Source organism: Equus quagga, chromosome 3, assembly GCF_021613505.1.
Source record: "Equus quagga isolate Etosha38 chromosome 3, UCLA_HA_Equagga_1.0, whole genome shotgun sequence".
Lineage (NCBI taxonomy): Eukaryota > Metazoa > Chordata > Mammalia > Perissodactyla > Equidae > Equus > Equus quagga.
In genome coordinates, this window is record NC_060269.1 from 51672941 (window position 1) to 51694469 (window position 21529).

At 34.1% G+C, this 21529-nt stretch overlaps 1 protein-coding gene across 2 annotated transcripts in view; it reads left to right on the forward strand.

The window, feature by feature from the left end:
• Nucleotides 1–17661, forward strand: part of TLL1 (tolloid like 1) — a 192258-nt gene extending 174597 nt beyond the window's left edge. For both annotated transcript variants that reach the window (XM_046655576.1, XM_046655577.1), the window contains 3 exons: nt 5798–6011; nt 13027–13277; nt 14480–17661. In XM_046655576.1, coding sequence (XP_046511532.1) covers nt 5798–6011; nt 13027–13277; nt 14480–14614 — 600 coding nt within the window. In that variant the 3' untranslated portion in view covers nt 14615–17661. The remainder of the gene's footprint in view (nt 1–5797; nt 6012–13026; nt 13278–14479) is intronic.
• The last annotated feature ends 3868 nt before the right edge of the window (nt 17662–21529 follow it).

The window sequence follows — 21529 nt, forward strand, 5'->3', positions numbered from 1 at the left end:
ACAAAACTGTGCTTGGGCTAAACAGCACTGAGAACTAATGTGTGCATAGTGCCTAATGGTTTCAAAGTGGTATCATGTATATCATCTTAAGTTGATATCATAAATGACACTTCTAGATAAGGAGGCAGTCTTAGGCAGTTTAGGTGACTTGGCAAGTTTATAAAGCTAGTAGGGTCTTAATACATTCAAACTCAGGCATTCTGTCTCTACATTTAATCTTATTTTTTCTTTAGAGCATCCTGCATCAGAGAGGAAATAGATCTATAATTGCTGTAGGTGTATAATCTATAAATGTGTATGTGCACATATATAATAATTTAAATGGAAAACAATCCTCTTAGTAGGACAAAGTTAAAAAGAAAACTCAGAGAACTATGGAGGGATTAGGAACGTATATTTTAAACCCAAAAAGGTTTGAGTGTAGATCTTAGCACTTCTACTTACTAGCCGCGTTATCTTGGGAAGGTATCCTTTTAATGCCTTGATTTCTTCGTCTGGAAATTGGAGTTAATACTCATGAATTTTGTGTGTGTACTAAATGAACTCATATAGAACATATTTGGCATAGTGCTTATTAAATGCCAATGAACATTGATGTATATGTTATGATGTGTGTATGCATATGTTATGATATCCAAATAGTAATCATAATTATGGTAATGATTAATAATAAACATCATACGCCATTTTATTGAATAACTCAACCATGATCAAGTTTTGGGGTAGCCTTATGAATTTGAAATTCAGTTCTAACAATTGAAAATGTAACTAAGGATTTCTTGTCAGGAAACTTTTCCTTTAAAGGGCCAGATAGTAAACATTATAGATTTTGTAGACTGTGTGATCTCTGTCACAATTTAATTCTGCCGTTTTAGTGTTAAAGCAGCCATAGACAACACACAAATGAATGGATCTAGTTGTGTTCCAATAAAAGTTTAATTATAAAAACAGGCTGCACACCATATTTTCCCTGAGGGATTTAGTTCGTTGATCCAAGCTAAGAAGGTCAGGGGTAGAAGAGTTTGAAATCATGAAGTCCTAAGGGTTTGTGCTCATTTTTCCTGAAAATCGGAGTGAAAACATTTGGCCTTACTTTCTATGGGAGGCAGAATAATACTCTCCACCCCCCAAAGATGCCCATGTCCTAGTCCCCAGAACCTGTGTATATATTACCTTACCCGGCAAAAGGAACTGTGGTTAAATTAAGGATGTTGAAATGGGGAGATTATTCTGGAATATCTCAGTGGGCTTGATGGTATCACAAGGGTGATTACATAAGAGGAAGGCAGGAGGTCAGAGAGGAGAGAAGATGCTATGCTGTTGGCTTGATAAGCGCAGCCTTTAGAAGCTGGGAAAAAGCAAGGAAATAGATTCTCAACCAAGACCTCTAGAAGTAACACAGACCATTTTAGACTGCTGACTTCCACAGATCTAGGACAATAAGTTTGTGTTGCTTTCAGCCACTTAGTTTGTGGTAATTTGCTACAGCAGCAATAGGAAACTAATCCATTTGCTTTGGTTTCAGTGTGTATGTGTGTTTAATTATGAGATGCTGACTGCACGATAATAGCTTTGAAGTAAAAAAACCCTTGGTCAAAAGATACTTGGAAAAAGTCTTCTTACTTGAAAAGGGATAAAGTTCTGAATGAATAAGGAGAAGGATCTATTATTCTTGGCTTCATCCTGTCTTGGTTCTGAGAGACTCAACTGATCATTAAATTTTTGGTACTTTTTTCTTATTTTGAACCACTCTCCATCAAAACCAAAATAAAATAAAACAAACAAACAAAATGAAAGTTCCAAGCACAGGAACATACAGCAATAAGCTAATGTACTTATGTCATTTTTATTTGATTTATCATATCCTAGAGTTTTGCCAAGTTATATAGATGCAGTTTACAGCTTCATATATGGGATATTTTGAAAACAAAAATACCCACAAGTGTTACATAATTCTCCACCATAAATCCATAAAAACTATATTTGATCGCAGTTATAGAGGACTCATGGGAAAGAAAAGGTCTTTTGAATCAGAAGACTGGGGTTTGTATTCCACTGTGCCATTTTTTCCAGTGGCCTCTAATCCTTCCAATATCTTGTGGGAAACCAAATGACAGTTCTTACCAAAGACAGGAAAAGGCAAAGGATGGCTAGGACTAGGGAGCTCTGAATCTTATCTCACAGCTGCTCGAATTGCATCAGTCTCTTTAATTCTCTTACTTTAAATGGTAAATTTTATTTCCGCATTAAGCTCTATCATTTTATTATCTTGTCCTTTGTGAATATACATAGTGACTCCAAATTTCCTTATCCTTTAACCAGTGCCTGCATTTTCAATAAAACCACCTTTACATATGTTCCTATGAGGGGGCTGCATATGGAAGCCTGGCTGGTGGCCAGCTAGGTAGATTAGGCTTGCTTGGGTGTTCCAGAAACACAGTTATTCTTTCTGCAGCCTAAAATGAGAGTTCAATTTCATTTCTTTTGAATGAGACTCCTTAATCTCTTAGTTTGCGTTGTGGGAAATACATTAGGATTTCTGGCTAGAGCTCACTGTTATTTGCTTTTCTGGTCTTTCTAAAACCTAAATTAGAAACTTTAAAGTCATAGAAATATAATCATGGAATGAGTAAGGTTTAAATGTTTGAAGACCAAAATGTCCATAAAGTCTTAGCGTAAATGCTTAAGAAAAATATTTAAAAGTCCTAAAAGAGAAGGCAATGTTTCAGCAGAAATCAGAGTTCCTTAAAGCTCCATACATCAGCTTTGCTAGTTGTCCTGTCCTCATTGTGAAGTTGAAGGACTTTTTGGGAACCTAAGTGTCTTCTGCGGGGGTGAGGTGGGAGGGCATATTTCTGTGGTATTTGTTCCTGGTGGCTGGAAATTTTCACATTCTGCATCGTTTAGATATAGAGATTCATGGCTTAGCATGTGTCATAGAATAAAGTAATAAATTGTGTATCTCACTTCACTTTGGGAACTCTAAAAAGTATTTTTAAAGATCTTCTAATTTCCCATGGGCTCTTATAATACCTTTCTATGGCTTAGACATATCTTTTATTGATGCAAAGTCACTATACATGGAGGTCTCTCTATGTGCATGTCTCTATGATATTAAGGGCCAGATTTATGAGATCTCAGCATGTGAGTTAGTCACACTTTAGCCTGTGTGCAGTGGAGCATTTGGCTTAGGCTGACTTCTGGGAAAGACCACCCAATCTTTGCTGTTGACCTAAGAAGCTGCTACCAATTCCAAGAGGAAAATTCATTAATACCTTAATGAATGAGAGTTGTTTGCATTGCTTGAGAATATGTCAGCTACAAAACCTTTGCCTAATTTGACTCTTACAGAGTCAGTCTGCTTCCATTAGTAATTTGATAAAAAGCTGGAGTCAGTTGGCTCCAGACCAGGTGTCAGCCCACCAGCTCAATGCCACTTTGTGTGGTGTTGCTCTGTTCTGTAAAACAGATGTTATGATTTACTCCAGACATCCTGCATTTCATTAGGGAGTGAAGTAGTCATTTAGTTATCTCATACACTTAGTTTTCAATGGACCAATCAATGGACTGAACATGTGTGGTCTGTAAATTCTGATCTCATTTTCAACTTTCACTTGAAGGATATGCTTTAGAATGCCATTACTCCCATTATTCTTAGAATTTTCTCTTCTACACAGTAGGTGTCTGTGCTCTTTATATTTATAGATGAATGACTCTAAATCGCATTCAAAAGAGACAATGACTCAACATGCAATGGTTTCCAGTTATTGTTATTTTCCTCTTGAAATAATATTGATCTTATAATTCAGAAGCTTGGTTTCATATTTAATAAAGTACTCTGGGTACAGTTAAGGCAATTTTCTCTTAGTGGTTTCCTAATAGTTATAAACTGATCTTAAGACTGTCATGTGTGTACACAATGATAATAGAAGCTGACTGAGTACCATCTCATGAGAGCAGCAAACCAGAAGTTTCCATCTGCCACTTATACAGCATTTCCATCCCTGGGGTTGGCCATAAACATGGCACAGGTAGGTAGGTAAATGAATGAACAGACTTATCCAGACATCCAGCGAGCCATCCATTCAGAGTCTTCTGTGTCCCTTGCACTGTGTCTGCTCTACTCTATCCCACTGGATTACGGTGATTAATAAGCAACAAACTCCATCAGTGATCTCCTACTTTGAATGCTGTGCTTTAGGATAAGTAAACTCTGCTAAAGTCTCTTTGTTCATTATATTTTCCCATACTGTTTTTAGTTTCTCATGAAATTCTTTGTGCCGTATTTACTTTTGTTTGGACTATTCAGTATCTTTGGTTGAATGAAGTGAACATTCCTTTTTACCTATGATGATTTTAACAAATAACGATTCTTTAATGCTTATTGGTTATAACATTTTAATCTATACTTCTTAAGAAGGGTGAAGTGGAATAAGATGTGAGAGATCAGTCTTCTTTCTTTTCTTTTGTTTCTTCTTTTAAGTACTTTTCATTCCTTTCTCCAACTCCCTAATTAATATAAATTGGTTCTTTCTTTTCTTTCCTTACTCCTCCAAAGTCAGAAGTGATAGTACACCGTGGTGTGGTATGGAGTATACAATTGTGGCGAGCACTAAAGGAGAACGATTTTTAGTCACTTTTTTTCTTCCAACATGACAAAATGTGTCTTCATTAAACTGAGAATTATGATCAGTTCACAAAATTGCATTAAAGAAAACATGTTTGTAAAAAGTTCTTGTGCAATTACCTTATGCTTCAGAGATGGAGCAAAATTAATGAATTTTCAAGTATATTTTATATTTCTTCAGGTTTATTTTCTTTATATATTTTTAGCTTTGCTCTATAGACTTAAGTAGTAGTGATGGTTTATTTCTTCATTATATGGTGGTTTTTCTGGGGAAAGGAAAAGGCCTTAATTGGCAATGGCAAATAACCTAGAATTCCTGGAATTATCAACAGTTTGGACAAATGTTATTTTCAGTCCATCTCAATTAAACTTTCCTTTGTGATATTAAACTGTTATGCATTTAAAGAATTTTTACTTTAAGAATTTGTTAAGACTTACCATAAAAATTATTACACAGGTAAATTAGAATGACTTTAAATGACAAAACATACTAAACTTTGCAGGACCCAAAATATTAAAGTAAGTGTACCATATGTCTGAAAAGTAAATTAAAAAAATCTATCCTAAAGTCATATTAGTGTTCTCTAATAAAATGAGTTATAAGATTTAAATAAAGAAATATATAGTGAAAATTCCCTTTGTTTTAGTTATTCTATTAAGATTTACTGCATTTAACTTTTATGAAAATATAATAAGTATTTTTATGAAGTTTTCTTCATAGCTTAAGTGTCCAAAGGTAGGGGGATGTTTGATAGTTTATCATCATCAAAACCAGAAGGAATCAATCTTTTAATATAATTGCTTAAAATTTTCTGATGTATTCAGAAAAAATTCAGAATTAAATTCAGACTAAAATATCACTTTGTTATTATAATTCATCTAAATTCTGGAGTAGATTTAATTGCAATAATAGAATTAGTTGCAATAGCTGAATGGTAGAATTTCACATGGAGTTATTACTTGTTCCCCTCATTATGTTTTTCCAGAGATTTTACATTCTATTGATTTTACACCCCTTTCAATAATGTACACTATGAATTAAATCATTTGTATGCCTGAACATATTTTAGTGATCTGGATTTCTGCTCCAAAGAGAAGAACCCATTTGAGTGATATGCGGCTTTTTGTTTTTCCTTTTCTTTCCTTCTTTTTTCTTTCTTTTTTTAATAGGCTTTTAGTGAGTTTGAGATTGAGCAGCATCAAGAATGTGCTTATGATCACTTGGAAGTATTTGATGGAGAAACGGAAAAATCGCCAATCCTTGGACGACTATGTGGCAACAAGATACCAGAGCCCCTTGTGGCTACTGGCAATAAAATGTTTGTTCGGTTTGTTTCTGATGCATCTGTTCAAAGAAAAGGCTTTCAAGCTACACATTCTACAGGTCAGTAAATTAAGGCCATGCTTCTCTTTTCAAAAGATCCAGGTTTCTCTTCGAGTGAACACAGTGGATTCCATACGGGATAATAAGTGAATCTCCAGGTTCAGCAGAAGAAATCTCGCTGAAGCACTGTGTGAAGTATTTCTGTATTCTGATTCTAATGCACTGTGAGAACCATGTAGCAGCCTGCCTAAATATCTTTGTAGTTGTTAAACATTTAGAAAGAAACCTAATACTTCGGTCTAATTCTTGTTCAATGCAGTGTGATCACTTGGAACTATTTCTAAATATTTGTATAATGTATTTCATATTAACTTTAGCAGTTTGATTAGTATGTTGTATTTAACAGACAGAAATCTATAGTTAGGTATTCAAAAAATGTTTTCTCTAACACCTTACCCAGTTTAGCTAGCTTTTGCATTAATATATCTATTTTTGTAAATCAAATTTGAGAATTATCCCTCTGTTTTACCGAGCGTCATTTTTTCCCCCCTTTTATTTGGTATGCAACACCATCTTTTCCCTGATCTTGTTCCTTAGTATGACTCTTACATATTATAGGTATTCTGGAAGTCTTTAAGAAATAAATATAATTTAGAAAAATATGGAAAAATTTCAGCAAAATGTTGAATAACATTTTTTATAATTTTATATTTTAGTAATATGTTCCATAAATATATAGGAAATGTCATTTTTTTGTTCAGTTTTTTATTTTGTTCAGTTATTTACTAGAGTCATTTGGCTTATGGTGACATCTAGTGGCATTCCCAACGCATAGACTATTAAGCCACTGGAGACAACATCTTGGTGTAAAACATAGTAGGATAGTCTATGGATTCATCCCTGAAACAATTTTAATGCAGTCATTTTTCTCATGGTTTCCTGCTGATTGCTTTTGTTTTCCTTTTGTTTCATTTTGTTTTAGAAGTCAAAATTTTAATTATTCCATTGCCCAATATTATTTTTCACTCTAGTATATTTTATTATGAACCTTAGCTTCATATTGTGAGAGAGTGGATATTACTTGTCAGGATATTGAGCTGATTCATAGTAGTAATTAATGATTGGACTTGTCAATAATACTCATTAATTATTTTCCATGATTAATATAAGTATTTTGGTTTGAGAAAAACCTTCCTATACCATAGAAATTTCACATTAATGAAGGATTTTCCATACATGTGACATTTACTCTTTAAATATCTTCCTGATAACTAGTCGTGTATTGAAGGTGGAAAATTTGGAATCCTCTTATTTCATTGATATTTTTCTCATCACAGAGTTCACATGCCATCACAGAGTTCACATGCCATCACAGAGTTCATGGCATATATATGTATATATTTTTTAATATCCTATCACCGGTTCTAAGAATTCAGTGTGAAAATATGCGGTCAAAACTCCTGAGGGCCGGCCCGGGGCCGAGTGGTTAAGTTTACGCGCTGTGCTTGAGCAGCCCAGGGTTTCGCCGGTTCAGATCCTGGGCGCAGACATGGCACCACTCATCAGGCCATGTTGAGGTGGTGTCCCACACAGCACAACCATAGGTGCACACAACTAGAATATACAACTATGTACTGTGGGGGCTTTGGGGAGAAGAAGAAGAGAAAAAAAAAGGAGAATGACAAAGATGTTAGCTCAGGTGCCAATCAAAAAGAAAAAAAGGAAAGAAAAAAAAAAACCTCTTGAAATAGTTGATGCTCTAGTATTTAAAATTACCTATATATAAATTATCCATTTTTAGTGTAATAAAAATTTCCTTTTATGGAAAAAAAGCTTCTCTTTTTACCCTTCATGAGTGGAAGGATTAAGATTATATTATGATCCATTGTGTTGGTACATCTGTGTTTTTGATCCAACTGTGCCATTACCTTTGAAAAAGATAATTTCTTTGGGTCTCAGTTTCTTCCTCTGTGAAATAATAACCTCAAGGCTTCTTACAGCTGTAAAACTCCATGACTCCTTAATTTGCATGGCTTCTGCTCATGGACCCTATTTGCAGTGTTTATATTACCATGAAGAATCCATTGGTTGGATCTAATTATACTATAAAAAACATCCAATGGTATATATAGCATACACTTAATTTTAGGCACACGTATACTTTATATACACTTTACAAACATTGAATGTTCAAAAGAACTGTATGATGAAGGTGTTAGTGTCTTCATTTTCCAAATAAAGAAATTGAAAATCTAGATAATTAGTTAATTTACAAAGACTTCCAAAATTATGTCAAAGCCTAGATTGTATCCTAATTCTGTCTGCAAGGCTCATGTACTCTCGGACACCTTCCACTATAGTATATTTTCTCTTAATGTACCAATTTTGGATTAGGAAGAAAACCAATACAAAACTAGGTCACTGTTATTTGAAGCAATAGATAGAGACTGAATGCTTCCTTAGATAAGTTTTGAACAAATCCTCTGTTCAAAGTGTCTAACTGACTAGGCTCATTTTATTTCCCTATTAAGGTCACCTCCGTTCAAATACCCTCATGAGCAACCTCAATGCAATTTTGTCATGCAAAATGTGCCGTGATATTGTTTAATCCAGCTCTATCATCTCAAAAATGAGGATTCTGAGACTAAAACTTAACGACCAAAGTAGCACAAAAAATAACAGTTGGAATTAGAATCCTGGCTTCCCAACTCTTGCTCATTTGTTCTTGTCAAAAGTTTTGGCATTATCTGTTTGTTGGTGGGGTTTTTTCTCTTCATGTATAAATTTTTGCCATCACTTAACCAACTGTCTTAGAATTTTGGGGTAAATTTATTTCTTACTGTTACTTTCTAGTAGCCATACATGCTGAAATATTCTTATGAACTGCCTACTACTTATTTCTCCTCAAAACTTTCTCCTTATCAAGTTTATTCCATAGTCTTTCATCAGATATTTATTTGGCATGTGCTTTGGATAGATACTATAAGGCATTAGCAATTTCTAGGGAAAAATTACGAATTTGTGGGAATTTATGGGAAAATAGAAGAAATTCCTGCCTGTGGACAGCTTAACGGTCTGATAAGTTAAACTTCTGATTTTCAGAAGTTTTTTAAGTTCCAATTTTCAGTTTCTACTGACAAGATAGCCAAGTCCAGTGCCACATCTGTCAACTTTTGCTACATTTATAAATTGCTGATGCATTATTTACTGCTTTCTAGAATACATGTGGCTATTATTGATGGGCCCTGAAGTAAACATTTTAATTTGCTTCAGTAAATTTATATTTCTATATACAATTTTAATTTTATAATACAGAATTTATAATTCCGTATATAATTTTAAAAGTTTCCAACATAATGAATTTTGAAACCAGGTGATTATGGCTACTTTTTCATAAGTAATACTGTCCAAATCCATGGGGAAATGACTTTATTGGAGAGAGTCCTTTTTTCCCCTGACAGTAGATCCAAATTCATGGAGATCCAAATTTATTTCAATCAGGTAATGAATGGTATTCCTCCAGCCTTAAATAAACTAATTGAAGGAAGCAAATCTTTCAGCTAAAAATATATCCTGTGTATTCACTTAGAGGATACAGCTAAAATACAGAAGAAGAGATGAAACATGGATAGAAAATAATATTTAAAAACATGGCATTGTCTGGTAAAACTTCTTTTCTGCAGCATAAAGCATCACACTATCTGTCAATGATGTTTAAAAATCAAATAATGTATTATTAAGCTCCTTAAAAAGGAAATTATTTTGATCTAACTCAATTAAATTAGAATGCCCACTAAAAGCATTTATGGGTCAAATTACAGGACCTTTCCGAGAACTTAACACATTACCAGGAAATAAACAAACGTGTCTTTCCAAATTAAAATGAAGGCAACCCCCGGGCTTCTCTTCCCTTCTTGTTACCTTTCATATTCAGCTTCATTTTCCATTTCCCAGAATTCTGTAGAAGATGCTCCAGTAGCTTGTGAGGTATTTCCAACAGTTGACTTAAAAATGATATGCTGACGTGCTGAACTGCTGCTTTTATATTTTCCTGACTTGGTAAATGAATAGGGATATTTGCAGGAAATGCATTTACTCAATTTAAAAATTTTATTTTAAAGGGACCATGTTAAATGATATATTGAACCATATTTTGAAGAATAGCCACTAGAATTCTCAAAAATACTCATAAACCCTTGCCCTCACGCTGCCTATTATTTTCTGCTCATGAAATTTCTCTGAGGGTATATTAAAATGACACCTCTTGTGCATATAATATTCAAATGTTCATCCTGAAAATATTTATCCTGCAGAGTAAATTCTCTCTTTTTTTTCCCACGGTTGGAAAATTAATTCCAGATTTATCAGTTTGAGCAGTGACCCATAGGAATGCAGTTATGCACTGAAACAGATCAACGAAAACAGGGGAACTTTTTGAAACATTTTAAGTCATCCTTAAACATAATTTAAGTCATTTGTTTTTGAACGTATGCCATTTTCTAGAAGCCTTCACTAAAATTGAATAATGTTGCCTTACTGTCCTTTCAGATTCACAAACGCTTTGTGAAATCTCTTTTCCCATTTTGTTCACTACTTCATTTCCTCCCTGATTTTTGTTCCAAGCTGGGCTGGCAGAGAATTGTCTCTTCTGGCTCCTGGTCTTTGTTTGGCTACTTTGTCTGTGCAAAGCAGGCACACAGAACCCTATGCCTCTTCCATATCGCACAGTCCACCCCCCTTCAGCCTTTTCTGGGCTGTGGAAGAAAAGTCATACAAGCACCGACAGTTTTTCAAAAGCTGAAAAGAAAAAAGATCTGTCAATTATGTCAAACTTTGAGAATAGATAGAACTTCTAAAAATCTGTAAGTGGGACTGCACTGGTTTATATATTTGTATATTGAATTCAGAAATATTTTTCACAAAATACGTTCTTGGCCTTCAAAAAAGAAATTTTTTCCCTTCTGATAGCAGATTAATAGTGTTTTAAATTGTTTTTCAGTTTTTCTGGCTTTTCATTTCATACTTGAGTGGATCCCCAGAAGTACAGATGATGGTATTTAGATAGTCTCTTTGGAAAATAATAACAGTAATGATAGTTTACACTTATATGGTTTTTCCTATGTGCCAGGCACCTTTCAAGCATTTACATATATTAACCCATTCACTCTACATCTAGACCCTATGATGTGAGTATTATGTGTGATTCCTATTTTAGAAATGAAGTGTAGGACAAAGTCCCACAGCTGATGAAGGGCAGAGCTCAAATTTGGACCCAGGCAGTTTGGCTGAGTTGTTGAGTCACAGGGAGAAGACAGAAATTCATGGAGTTAGTGAAATAAGAGAAGCATTATGGTGGAAAAAGGAAGCTGCTTGGCTTCCAGTCTGCAGGACTCAAGAGACGATATCCCAGACTGATTGGTATCCAGCCTTCCATGGTGGTTCCAGCACATGTGTATCTTCGAATATTTGCATTTGCAACAGTGGCACCTCTATCACTAGATTGTGCAAGATGCCACACCTACATCTAGAAGACAGAGCGACCTTTAGATTCATCATGTAACACAGCCCCGTGGGGAAGCCATTCTCATGACCAGAACCCTAGTGGGAAATTCTTTCATACGTTAGTCACACAAAGGTCTCTGAATGTGCAGTTGTCTCTGACTATGTGCATAGGGTTTGTTGAGCCCACGAATTCAGATATATCTGAATGGAGTTCCATATCTGGGAATTCAGAAATATTTAGTTATTTAAAATCGCCAAACCACAGTGTGGGTAAACCACATACAAATCTGAAAAATCCAAGTAAGAATTTAGCTCCTAATCCATCTTTACAGGGTGCTGCCAAGGCCTGTCTGCTCCCAAACGACCACGAGAGTGTTACAGTCGTGTTTTGATATTCGGTGCCTTAGTTTGTCCATATCTTTCCACAGTGAATTTTTGTCCCTTCCTAATCATTCCAGTTTTCCTGAGACTTTCCTGGTTTTAGTACTGAAATTACTACTTCCCAGAACCTCTCAGTCCTCACAAACAGGGACAGAAAGAAACTCTACTTTCTCCTAATACTTTTCGTTCTTTATTCTGTTCTTTGTCGCCTCCCACTCCCAGCCACGTTTGCATGTGTGTTGGACTTCTTCCGCCTTTATTTAATCTCTAGTTATTATAAAGTTTTGGGGCTCTAACTGCAAAGAGTTCCTGAGCAAATTTTTTGGAAACTTTTATTCTTTAAATTACACTAACTTTAAATTTTTATGCACACTCATTTATTTATCTGTCATATTTACCTCTAGTGACATAGGCAGTAACTGGTGGAGCATACATTTATTGATATTTCTCTGAAAAACAAGCTGTAAAAAGAGCATTTAAAATTTTTTATTTATTACAAAAACAAAATGTAACTGAATAGGTCCTGGAATTGTAAAGGTAACTACAATTAATGATGTGTCTATGTTTTTCCTAACCAAGTTAGATAAATATTCTACGTAAGTAAAGTAATACTATTTTATATATTCTATATAGAGAATTCTAGATAATGCAAACACACACACAGGGGTTTTATATATATTTTTGGTTTTAAAGTTATTGCTTTGGATTCTAGGCTCTTAAATTATTAAGATTAAACTCAGTTTAAGACATTGAATTTTTCTCCATGAAGATAGTTATTTGGGACTAAAAACAATAAGAGGAATAACAATTAAAATTATTTATTGAGAGTTATTGTATGGCAGGCACTGTTTTAAGTGATTTTCATATATTGATTAAGTCCTCAAAACCCACTGAGATTGGTGCTATTATTGTCATCTGCATTTTACCCTTGAGAAAACTATGGATCAGAGAAGTGATGACACTCATCCAAAGTCGCTGAGCTAGTAGGTGTTGGAGCTGAGATTCCAACCCTGCAGTGTGTCCAGGGCCTGTGCCAGTATCCATTACACCATCTGACTCAGCAATTATGGTAAACATACCTGATGATAGCAATGAATACAGAAGTTAGAGAATGGTTAAACTCCACTGAAATTGAAATTGCACCTGTTAAGCCTTATCGAGCTTACTTCTTTTATTTTTCTTTCCTGGGCAGAGTGTGGTGGCCGACTGAAAGCAGAATCAAAACCCAGAGATCTGTACTCACATGCTCAATTTGGTGATAACAACTACCCAGGACAAGTCGACTGTGAATGGCTGCTAGTGTCAGAACGGGGCTCTCGACTCGAGTTATCCTTCCAGATTTTTGAAGTGGAAGAAGAAGCTGACTGTGGCTATGACTATGTTGAGCTCTTTGACGGTCTCGATTCAACAGCAGTGGGCCTTGGTCGATTCTGTGGATCGGGGGTAAATACAATACCAACAGGATAAAATAGACATGATAGAAAAAATGCCTATTGATTTGTGATTGATATGTGTAACATATACAGATTGGCAATGTTTTTACAAAAAAGTTACCTGGTATTATTAATAGCTTGACAAATTACAACATGCTACTTCTTCCCTTACCTTTTCTCCATCTCAAGTCAATTTGCTCGATAATGTCAAACAAAACAGATGAATTCAGTAGTTATAATTTCTTATTACTGTCCACCTTCTAACTTTTTTATTCACATTTTTATTGTGCAATGTCTTTAAATATTTAATAATATAACTTAATATAATAATAAAAAATATATATATATAATATAACTTACACATCTTTGGCAATGTTATCACCTTCCTAAAAGAATATGCACTCTCTTCGCATTGACATTCCCTTCTCAACAAATATACTTGGTGAGAGTGGGAGGGTCCACCACTGGTGTGTGGGCTCAGCCAGCGCTGCAGGAATGTTGTTCTATTGCAGTGTGCCACTTGCAAATGGGACAGAGTTCCAGATACAGGTTAAAGTGTGCCACCCTGAGAAATAAGAAAAAGCTTAAGGCTTTCTCAATGCGTTACTTCCCAAGACTCACTGCATTAATATCAAATGGTCTTCTCAGTACACATTTTGTTTTGAAGACATTAGTCCCATTTGCTTGAATGTCTACCAGGATCTCTTGCTTAAATAATACTATTGAACTCCCGTGCAAATAGCAACTGAAATAAAACAAAACAAAATAAAACCTTCGTACTTAATTTATTAAAACAAGAAGGAATGAACAATTTGGATTCTGGAAGTGGCTCTGCCTCTGAACAGCTTCTGAACAAACTTAATATATCTTTATCCTTTGTGAACCCCACTTTATTTATTTGTAAATCAAAGGAACTTGGCTTAAAACTTTAGGAGAAAACACCAAGTTCCAGAACTTGGAAACAGATTTAAGTATGTTTAAAGGCAAGCCACTTCACTGCCTCGCCATGTGAGCTTGAGCATGTCATTTACGTCTGTGAAACTCAAGTTTTCTCATCTGTAAAATGAAGTCACTCATAGCCACTTTTCAAGGTTGTTGGGAGGATTAAATTATATACCGCTCCCCCCCCCCCAAATTCCCAAACATGAATTACAGTGAAGAAAAAGTGACTTATGCTCTTGTTTATTTGCTTGTTTTTTGTTTTATCTTCAGCCACCAGAAGAGATCTATTCAATTGGGGACACAGTTTTAATTCATTTTCACACTGATGACACAATCAACAAGAAAGGATTTCATATAAGATACAAAAGCATTAGATATCCAGATACCACACATACCAAAAAATAACATCAAAACCTCTGTCGGAACATAAAGGAATATGCATAATGGAGAGAAGACGTATTTTTTTTTAAATGAAGATATTAGCACAAATGTTTTATATAATGAGTTTGAACAGAAGAAACTATAAGACCAGAAGTATCTCTGTACTAAAAGAGAAGTTTCCAGCTAACTCTGATCAGCAGTACCAGGATATTTGAACTCGTGTTTGACAGTATAAATAAAGCTGGTAAAAGGGCATCACAAGCTTCAAGGAAGACTCCACAAGCTTTTGATCCCAGCTTGACATAGATGCCTCACAATTGAGACAGTTCAGCTCAGGGTCTGTGACCCTGCAGAGTGTTCTTTTTGACAATTTTTCAAGATCTGGGAGAAAGAAAATGATCTTGCAAGTCATAAACTGGAAAACCCTCTCCTTATATCTTGGGATAATTGCTTTGGCTCAGTAACTTGGATACAATGTAAACCAGATCCATATAAGATGTTGTGAAATGAGTGTCTTTTGAGGATGGTTAGTACTTTAAATGTGATTGTGTCCAATGTTTGGAAACTGGAATATTTCAGCTTCATTATTTTCACTTGCAGGCCAGATTAACCTCTTTGAAACACAAATGATCTTGAGACCACTTCATTTTACTGACATTTTGACAAGTTTGAAATGTCAATAGTGTCTATTATTGCAGTTAAACTCTTGACATCATTTATTTAAGTGCTGGAAAATGCCCAGTTGATTGGTAAACTCAGTTCTTTCTGTGGAAGTGCTGCCTTTTCACACCAAATCCAAGAAGCCTTGTGATGTCTTATGAACTTTATGGGAAAACTCCCAACAGGTGTGAACAGGATTCTTCTAAGTGACTGCCTGGATGGTTCATACTCAAGTTATCACTGCTGCTATTGTCTTTCTTTTATTGTTGATCTGTTGTAGTTGTTATTGTTGATGTTGTCATGGTTTAATGTTGTATTTAAAAAAAATGAGATGAAATGAAGTGGAAGTAGGCCTTGTAAGAATTGAAAGACCTCTTTTCTTTTTTTTCTCTTCCTGGGATTCAGTTAAAAAAAAATGCAATGTAGAAAAACAGGATTTGTGTCTGAAAGACTTTCTATGGTGCTATTCCATTAACATTTTTTTTAAACAAAGTTTTTGACCTTTGAGCCAACCACCTGTAGACTATGAATGTCTCCTTATGTCTGGCTGGTGGCATTTGAAGACTAAAGACTTGTTAAATGTATCAAGAGTATATCAAGGGCAGCACTTGTCCTGTGGAACAACTACTTATAATGCCTTAGAATTCTTGCACATGATCAAACAGATCCTCCTAGAGACATACCTTTGGAAATGCTGAACCTAATAGTGTATGTTAATTAGCAGCCCTATGACGAAAATCTATTTTCATGACTGAGAACATTGGGTATAAATATGATGACCTGCTTTTGTTGTAGAAAATGAATTTTCTGCTTTAAAGCCACGTGTGTTTTTAATATTAATGTATGTATATGAGAGATTGTCTGAGTGAGTGAAGCTACAAGAAGGTGAAAAGTAGTGGGTGGTTGAAAAGTTAAAATTTATGTGCCAAGTTCTACTAGAATCCTGTTTGAAGTAGCACCTTTCTAGGAAGTTTTATGGACAAATAATGGGAACTTCTAATTATTATTAACCCCATTAAAAAGGCTCTTTCCTTTAGAGAAACTCTATTTTGATATTTTTTGATGATGCAGATTGCTGTATGAAGTAGCTTTGTTTCTGTGGCCTGTCCATGAGCATCCAACGTTTAACAAAATGGGGTATTTTTCTTCATTTTTACAAAATTAACCTATGCACACAGATGTTGCGTATTTGTTTCTTTTGTCCTTGTTCCCCTGAAAAATCTTTTCTTGCATATTAATTATTAATATGTAAATACATTTTCAAAACCATTATTTTGATCTTATTGAATGTTACTTTGGAAATGCATAACTATTGCCTGCAATATAATGAGCTTTTTAGTGGAGCTGATTTATTCCAGTAACAACTTCTATATTTTTTCACTAATCTCCAATTAGCCAAAATATATCAGGAATGGGAAAGAGAGGAGAAAAACCATTAACACCTGGTGTACTACATTATGCCTAGCCCAGGACTAGGCACATGCACTCGCTCTTTTTAAACTTTATGCTACCCTTTGAGAACTGTGGTGAGGTTCTCATTTTGTAGTTCAGGAAGTGAGGCTCCAAGAAGGTATGGAATGTTCCCAGGGTCACAGTGTAAAGTTAGATGTTGAAACCCAGCTCGTCTGATATCAAAATCTGTGCTTGTTCTACAAAATGTAGTTGAATCAATCTTGACATATATAAGTAGTAGCTATTTTTTTATGATGAACCTTTTCCACATAAAATAAATTTTAGGGGTGAATTACAGTCAAACTTTCAGCATAAACATATTGTTCCTTTAAGGAGCAGCATGACAAGTCAAATATGAACTGTAGATACCTTTAAGAACCACCATTAGTACTAGAAATTAAAAAACAAAAAACTACTCTATAGTTCGGTGTTAGTAACCACAGGCCTTTGTTGAAATAAATGTGTTAAATTATTTTATCCGGCGTGCTATGGGAAATGTTGTGTGCTTTTAGAAATCCTCTGGGTATTTTGGTTGACATCTTATTAGGCCACAAAGAGCTGTGTTCAACACAACCGAGAACTTAAAGTAAAAGGGTATTTAGAAGGCAGTAGAGGTGTTGTCATAACTTTAGGTCCTCAATGTGAACATTAATTTTTATTGTATCTCATGTCAGATATTGGTTCACTGCACATTATTTTTATATTAATTCAACTTTGGCTGAAATGTGTTGTTAAATGCAAATACGGATACTTTGTTGTTATTTTGTTAATAATTGTTAGTTACTGTTTTAGGCATTTTATTAAATTAATTTTGTAAATTATTTTCAACCCCTACGTCAGTATATTGGTTGTGTTCTGTATTTGCCAAAGTTCTAACTCCTATACAATCTTCACTGGCTCTACACACAAGAAACTGCTCCCACTTAATATGGTTTTATTAAATTATTTTTAAAAATCAATTTTGAATGTCAATCTAGTTTATTAAGGAGGTCATGACTTAATGTAACTGCACAAAACAGCATTTTTAAAGAAATGTATGAGAAACAGCAATTATATTTCCAAAGTCCCCAAATGTCCCCTGCCTGTATTGGATGGATTTTTACTGTCTAGGACTAAGTTTAATATGCCACAGTATAAGATTCAAATTCTGTCCAATTTTGTTTTTAAATATCTTAGTCTCTTTATTTGGTTTCTATTACACTGTATTTTTGATAGTAAGCCTCAAATATGAAATTTTATTCTCCCATGTAGAGAATCTGAAAGCATCTGATGATTAATTCTTATTCTTCATAAGGGTAAAAGTTATTTTTTAAAAGAAACGTTAAATTACATACTTGCTTAGATTTAGTAACTATAGCCATATGTGGCATTAAAAACAACTTTTCCTTAACTATCAAAATGTTTGGAAATTTTATTTAGTGGTAATGGGAATAAGACTTGCTTTGGAAAACCTGTAATACCATTTGTTAAATCTGGCATGGAAGGAGGAAAACAGGAATAATAATTACCTCCTGAAGATTTATAACTTGAATTGCAGTAATGCCTTCTATTTTATAAGAAAAATATGTAGTGTACAAGTTTATCAAAAAGAAGAAAAGAGCTGGTTTGTGAATGGATTCAAAGTTTTTATGCTTCAATGCATAGTAAATGGTTGCCAATGATTATTTAGCTTTTAATCTTTTAGAGTTATTGCTATAAAATTGAGAAATTGAGAAATTTTATCATTAGCTTAGGAAATGATTGATGGAAAGACTGACTCTGACACATTGTGAGATATAATTATTTGTCTCCCTGCTTTCTTTGGGCATCTGCTTTTTTCATTGTCCAGCCTTCAATCTGCTTGCCTTTCACTCACCCTCAGTATATTCAACCTGAATCCAGGCTCACCTTGTGACTCTAGTCCACACTATGACATCGACCTGGGGCACGCACTGATGCAGGATGATTCCAAAGAAATTATAGGGCCCTGAGTGTGTCTCACTATATATTACCTCCCTCTCATCCAATATTTTAAATAAAAAATTAATACAGTAAATATCAACTCCTAACTTTAGAGGACTTGTTGGTGGAAATGTATTTGGGTTAAAGCAAATGAAAAGAGAAGGCCTGAGAAGCCAATATGCAGCCAAAGATGTGTAGATAAAAGGTCCAGGCAGCCAAGAATTATCTTGCCTTTGCCGCCAGAGTGGAAATATTGAGTAAATAATGAAATTACTTGTGTTATGTGCCTTTTCTATATGAATACAAGCTAAGGGTTTCACCAGTCCCTCTGCCCTTACCCTGCTCTGCCTATCTATATTGTCCATATAGCTGGAAAATTACTTACACAGCATTTCATTTCTGCTGAACTATTAAATTTGTAGTGTATACGTGCATCTGAAATAAAAATAGCAACTAAGGTTACTCAAACTAATTTATAATATTTTCACACATGCTCAATGCTTCAGTATACTTTGCAAATTATATTTTAAAAAAACATATCCAACATTGCTACATCTATTAGATGATATCAGAAGGTGATATTAGTCACAATATTTAACTGCACAACAAATCCAAGAACTGAAAAATCTCATATCAATCAAAAGCTCTATTAGGAAATTTTAGAGAGTTAACTATGGAAATTTAGTAAAAAATATAATTTTCAATCAAAACGTAAAACTGCATCTATATTCTCTCAAGATATTTTAAAGCTGGAATCAGTGACTCAAAAAATGATAGCTGGCTGCTAAAATAGTGGTGATAGGGTACAGGTGGTGGGGAGGGGTTCATTTCAAAGAATGCCATTAAAATTATTTAAACAGGAAGATTGCCCCCAAAAGACAAATAAAGTGAAAAGATTAAAGATAATAAGGCTTAAATATGTAAACCTACCCTAAAAGAATATTTAGTGGACATTCCTTAGAGGGCTATAATTAAAAATTAAAATAAATTGCAGGAAAATTTTCCACGGGGATCTAATAAATTTGTTCAAATCTGTTTACACAACAGAATGTCTGTTAGTTGTGTTTGAATTTCCTGGGAATAAAGGGTCCCTCATAATAAGTTTTGTCATTTTCAAACCAAAAGAGAAAGTAAAACCATGTAGTTTATTCACTCTATTTGTTTATTTATCAAATATTTGCTTAATGCCTACTAATATGCCAAGCACTATGCTAACTATTAAGAATTTAATAAGTGAAAAAAATCACAATCTTTGCTCTCATAAAGGTTAAATTCTAGTTGGAGAGTTAAATATTAATTAAACCAATCACAAAAAGTCATAATTGCAATATAAAACATGCACATGTGTATTTTATTACCGTTTAGGGGCATTATTCCAAATGGCGTGGTTTGTATTTTGAGGAAAGCATTAACAGAGGCATCCTTTCCTTATCCTTGGTTTTCCACTGTCTTCCTACTTGCATTTGTGTTTCTTACAATTTCAGTTGTACTATAAATTGGCTTTTTTTTGCATTAATCACTTGTATTTTCAACTTATAAATATTAATTATTCGTTCTCAAGATGGGTAGTGGGAGTGGTATAGCATATCAAAATTCTGATATTTATTCATATAATTATTTAACAAATAAATCTAGACAATATAATTTATGAAAAGCATTACCTAATACCAGCACCAGTAGTGCTTGAGAAATTCTAATTCTAGTTAGGATGTACATTAAGATACTTGAAACCTATAATCTTCAATCAATGCTGGCCTAACTGGTGGAAAAGGGAAGCTTTGCAATTGTAGCGTGACTTGTGGGACAGGGAAATGCCTCACTGCTTTGCTATTTGGTTCCCTCCCTCTCCAAGACAGCAACTATTTTTCAAATATTGGTAATGTCCCTTGGATACCTAGCCCTTTTGAGAGCATACTCATATTAAAAAGCTCTCTAGAAGCAAAAACTGGTCCCCAGGCAATGTAGTTTCTCCACAGGAAATGCTTCACAGAAAATGATGTCACAATAAAAAATTATAAAATGTTCAGGTAAGAGTAATCCAAGATGACAAGTAGCTGAATTAGACTCTAGATATTTAGATACTGGAATTATCCTATGTAGAGTAAAATTATTAAAGAAAGGAAAGAAAAAATAGGTGGAAAAGGTATAGATACTATCAAAATACTGAGCAGATTTTTAAAAAGAATTGAATTCGTAGAAATGAAAAAAGAATACAGTAATTGAAATTTAAAATTCAGGTTAGATATAGCTGATGATATAAATAATCAACTGGGAGAGTTTAAGAATCACACTGATGTAGCAGAGACAGACAGAGATGAAAAAATATATTTTAAGAGAAGTGAAATAGAATGTTAATGTTTGATGCATGTTATTAGGAATTAAAGAAGAGAATATAGAAAATGAAATATTCAATACATAGTTTCTGACATTCCATAGAACTTTTGGAAGACCTGTATCCTCACTTTCAGGAAACACAATAAGTTTCTAAATGAAATAAATAAAAAGAAAGCTACACCCATACACATAGTACTGAAATTGCATAACAAAGCTAAAGAGAAACATCTTAATTGTCAACATAAATTTTTACACCCTGTTAAACTACTATTTACAAATGGAAACTAAATTAAGTCAATTTCAGATTAGTAAAAACTGAGAGTTTACCACTAACAGATATTCATTGTAAAAACATCTAAGAGATTTTCTTCTGGAAGAAAAATGAAAACAACAGTAAGTGATAAACAAGAAGGAATAGTTATCAAAGAATTGGTAATTATGTTCCAATTTTAAAGATATTAATACTATTAAAAATAATGACTCATTTGAGAAGAAAGCAGAATTAAATATAAGACAATAATAATATGTAAAACTCAAGATAGATAAAGTTGA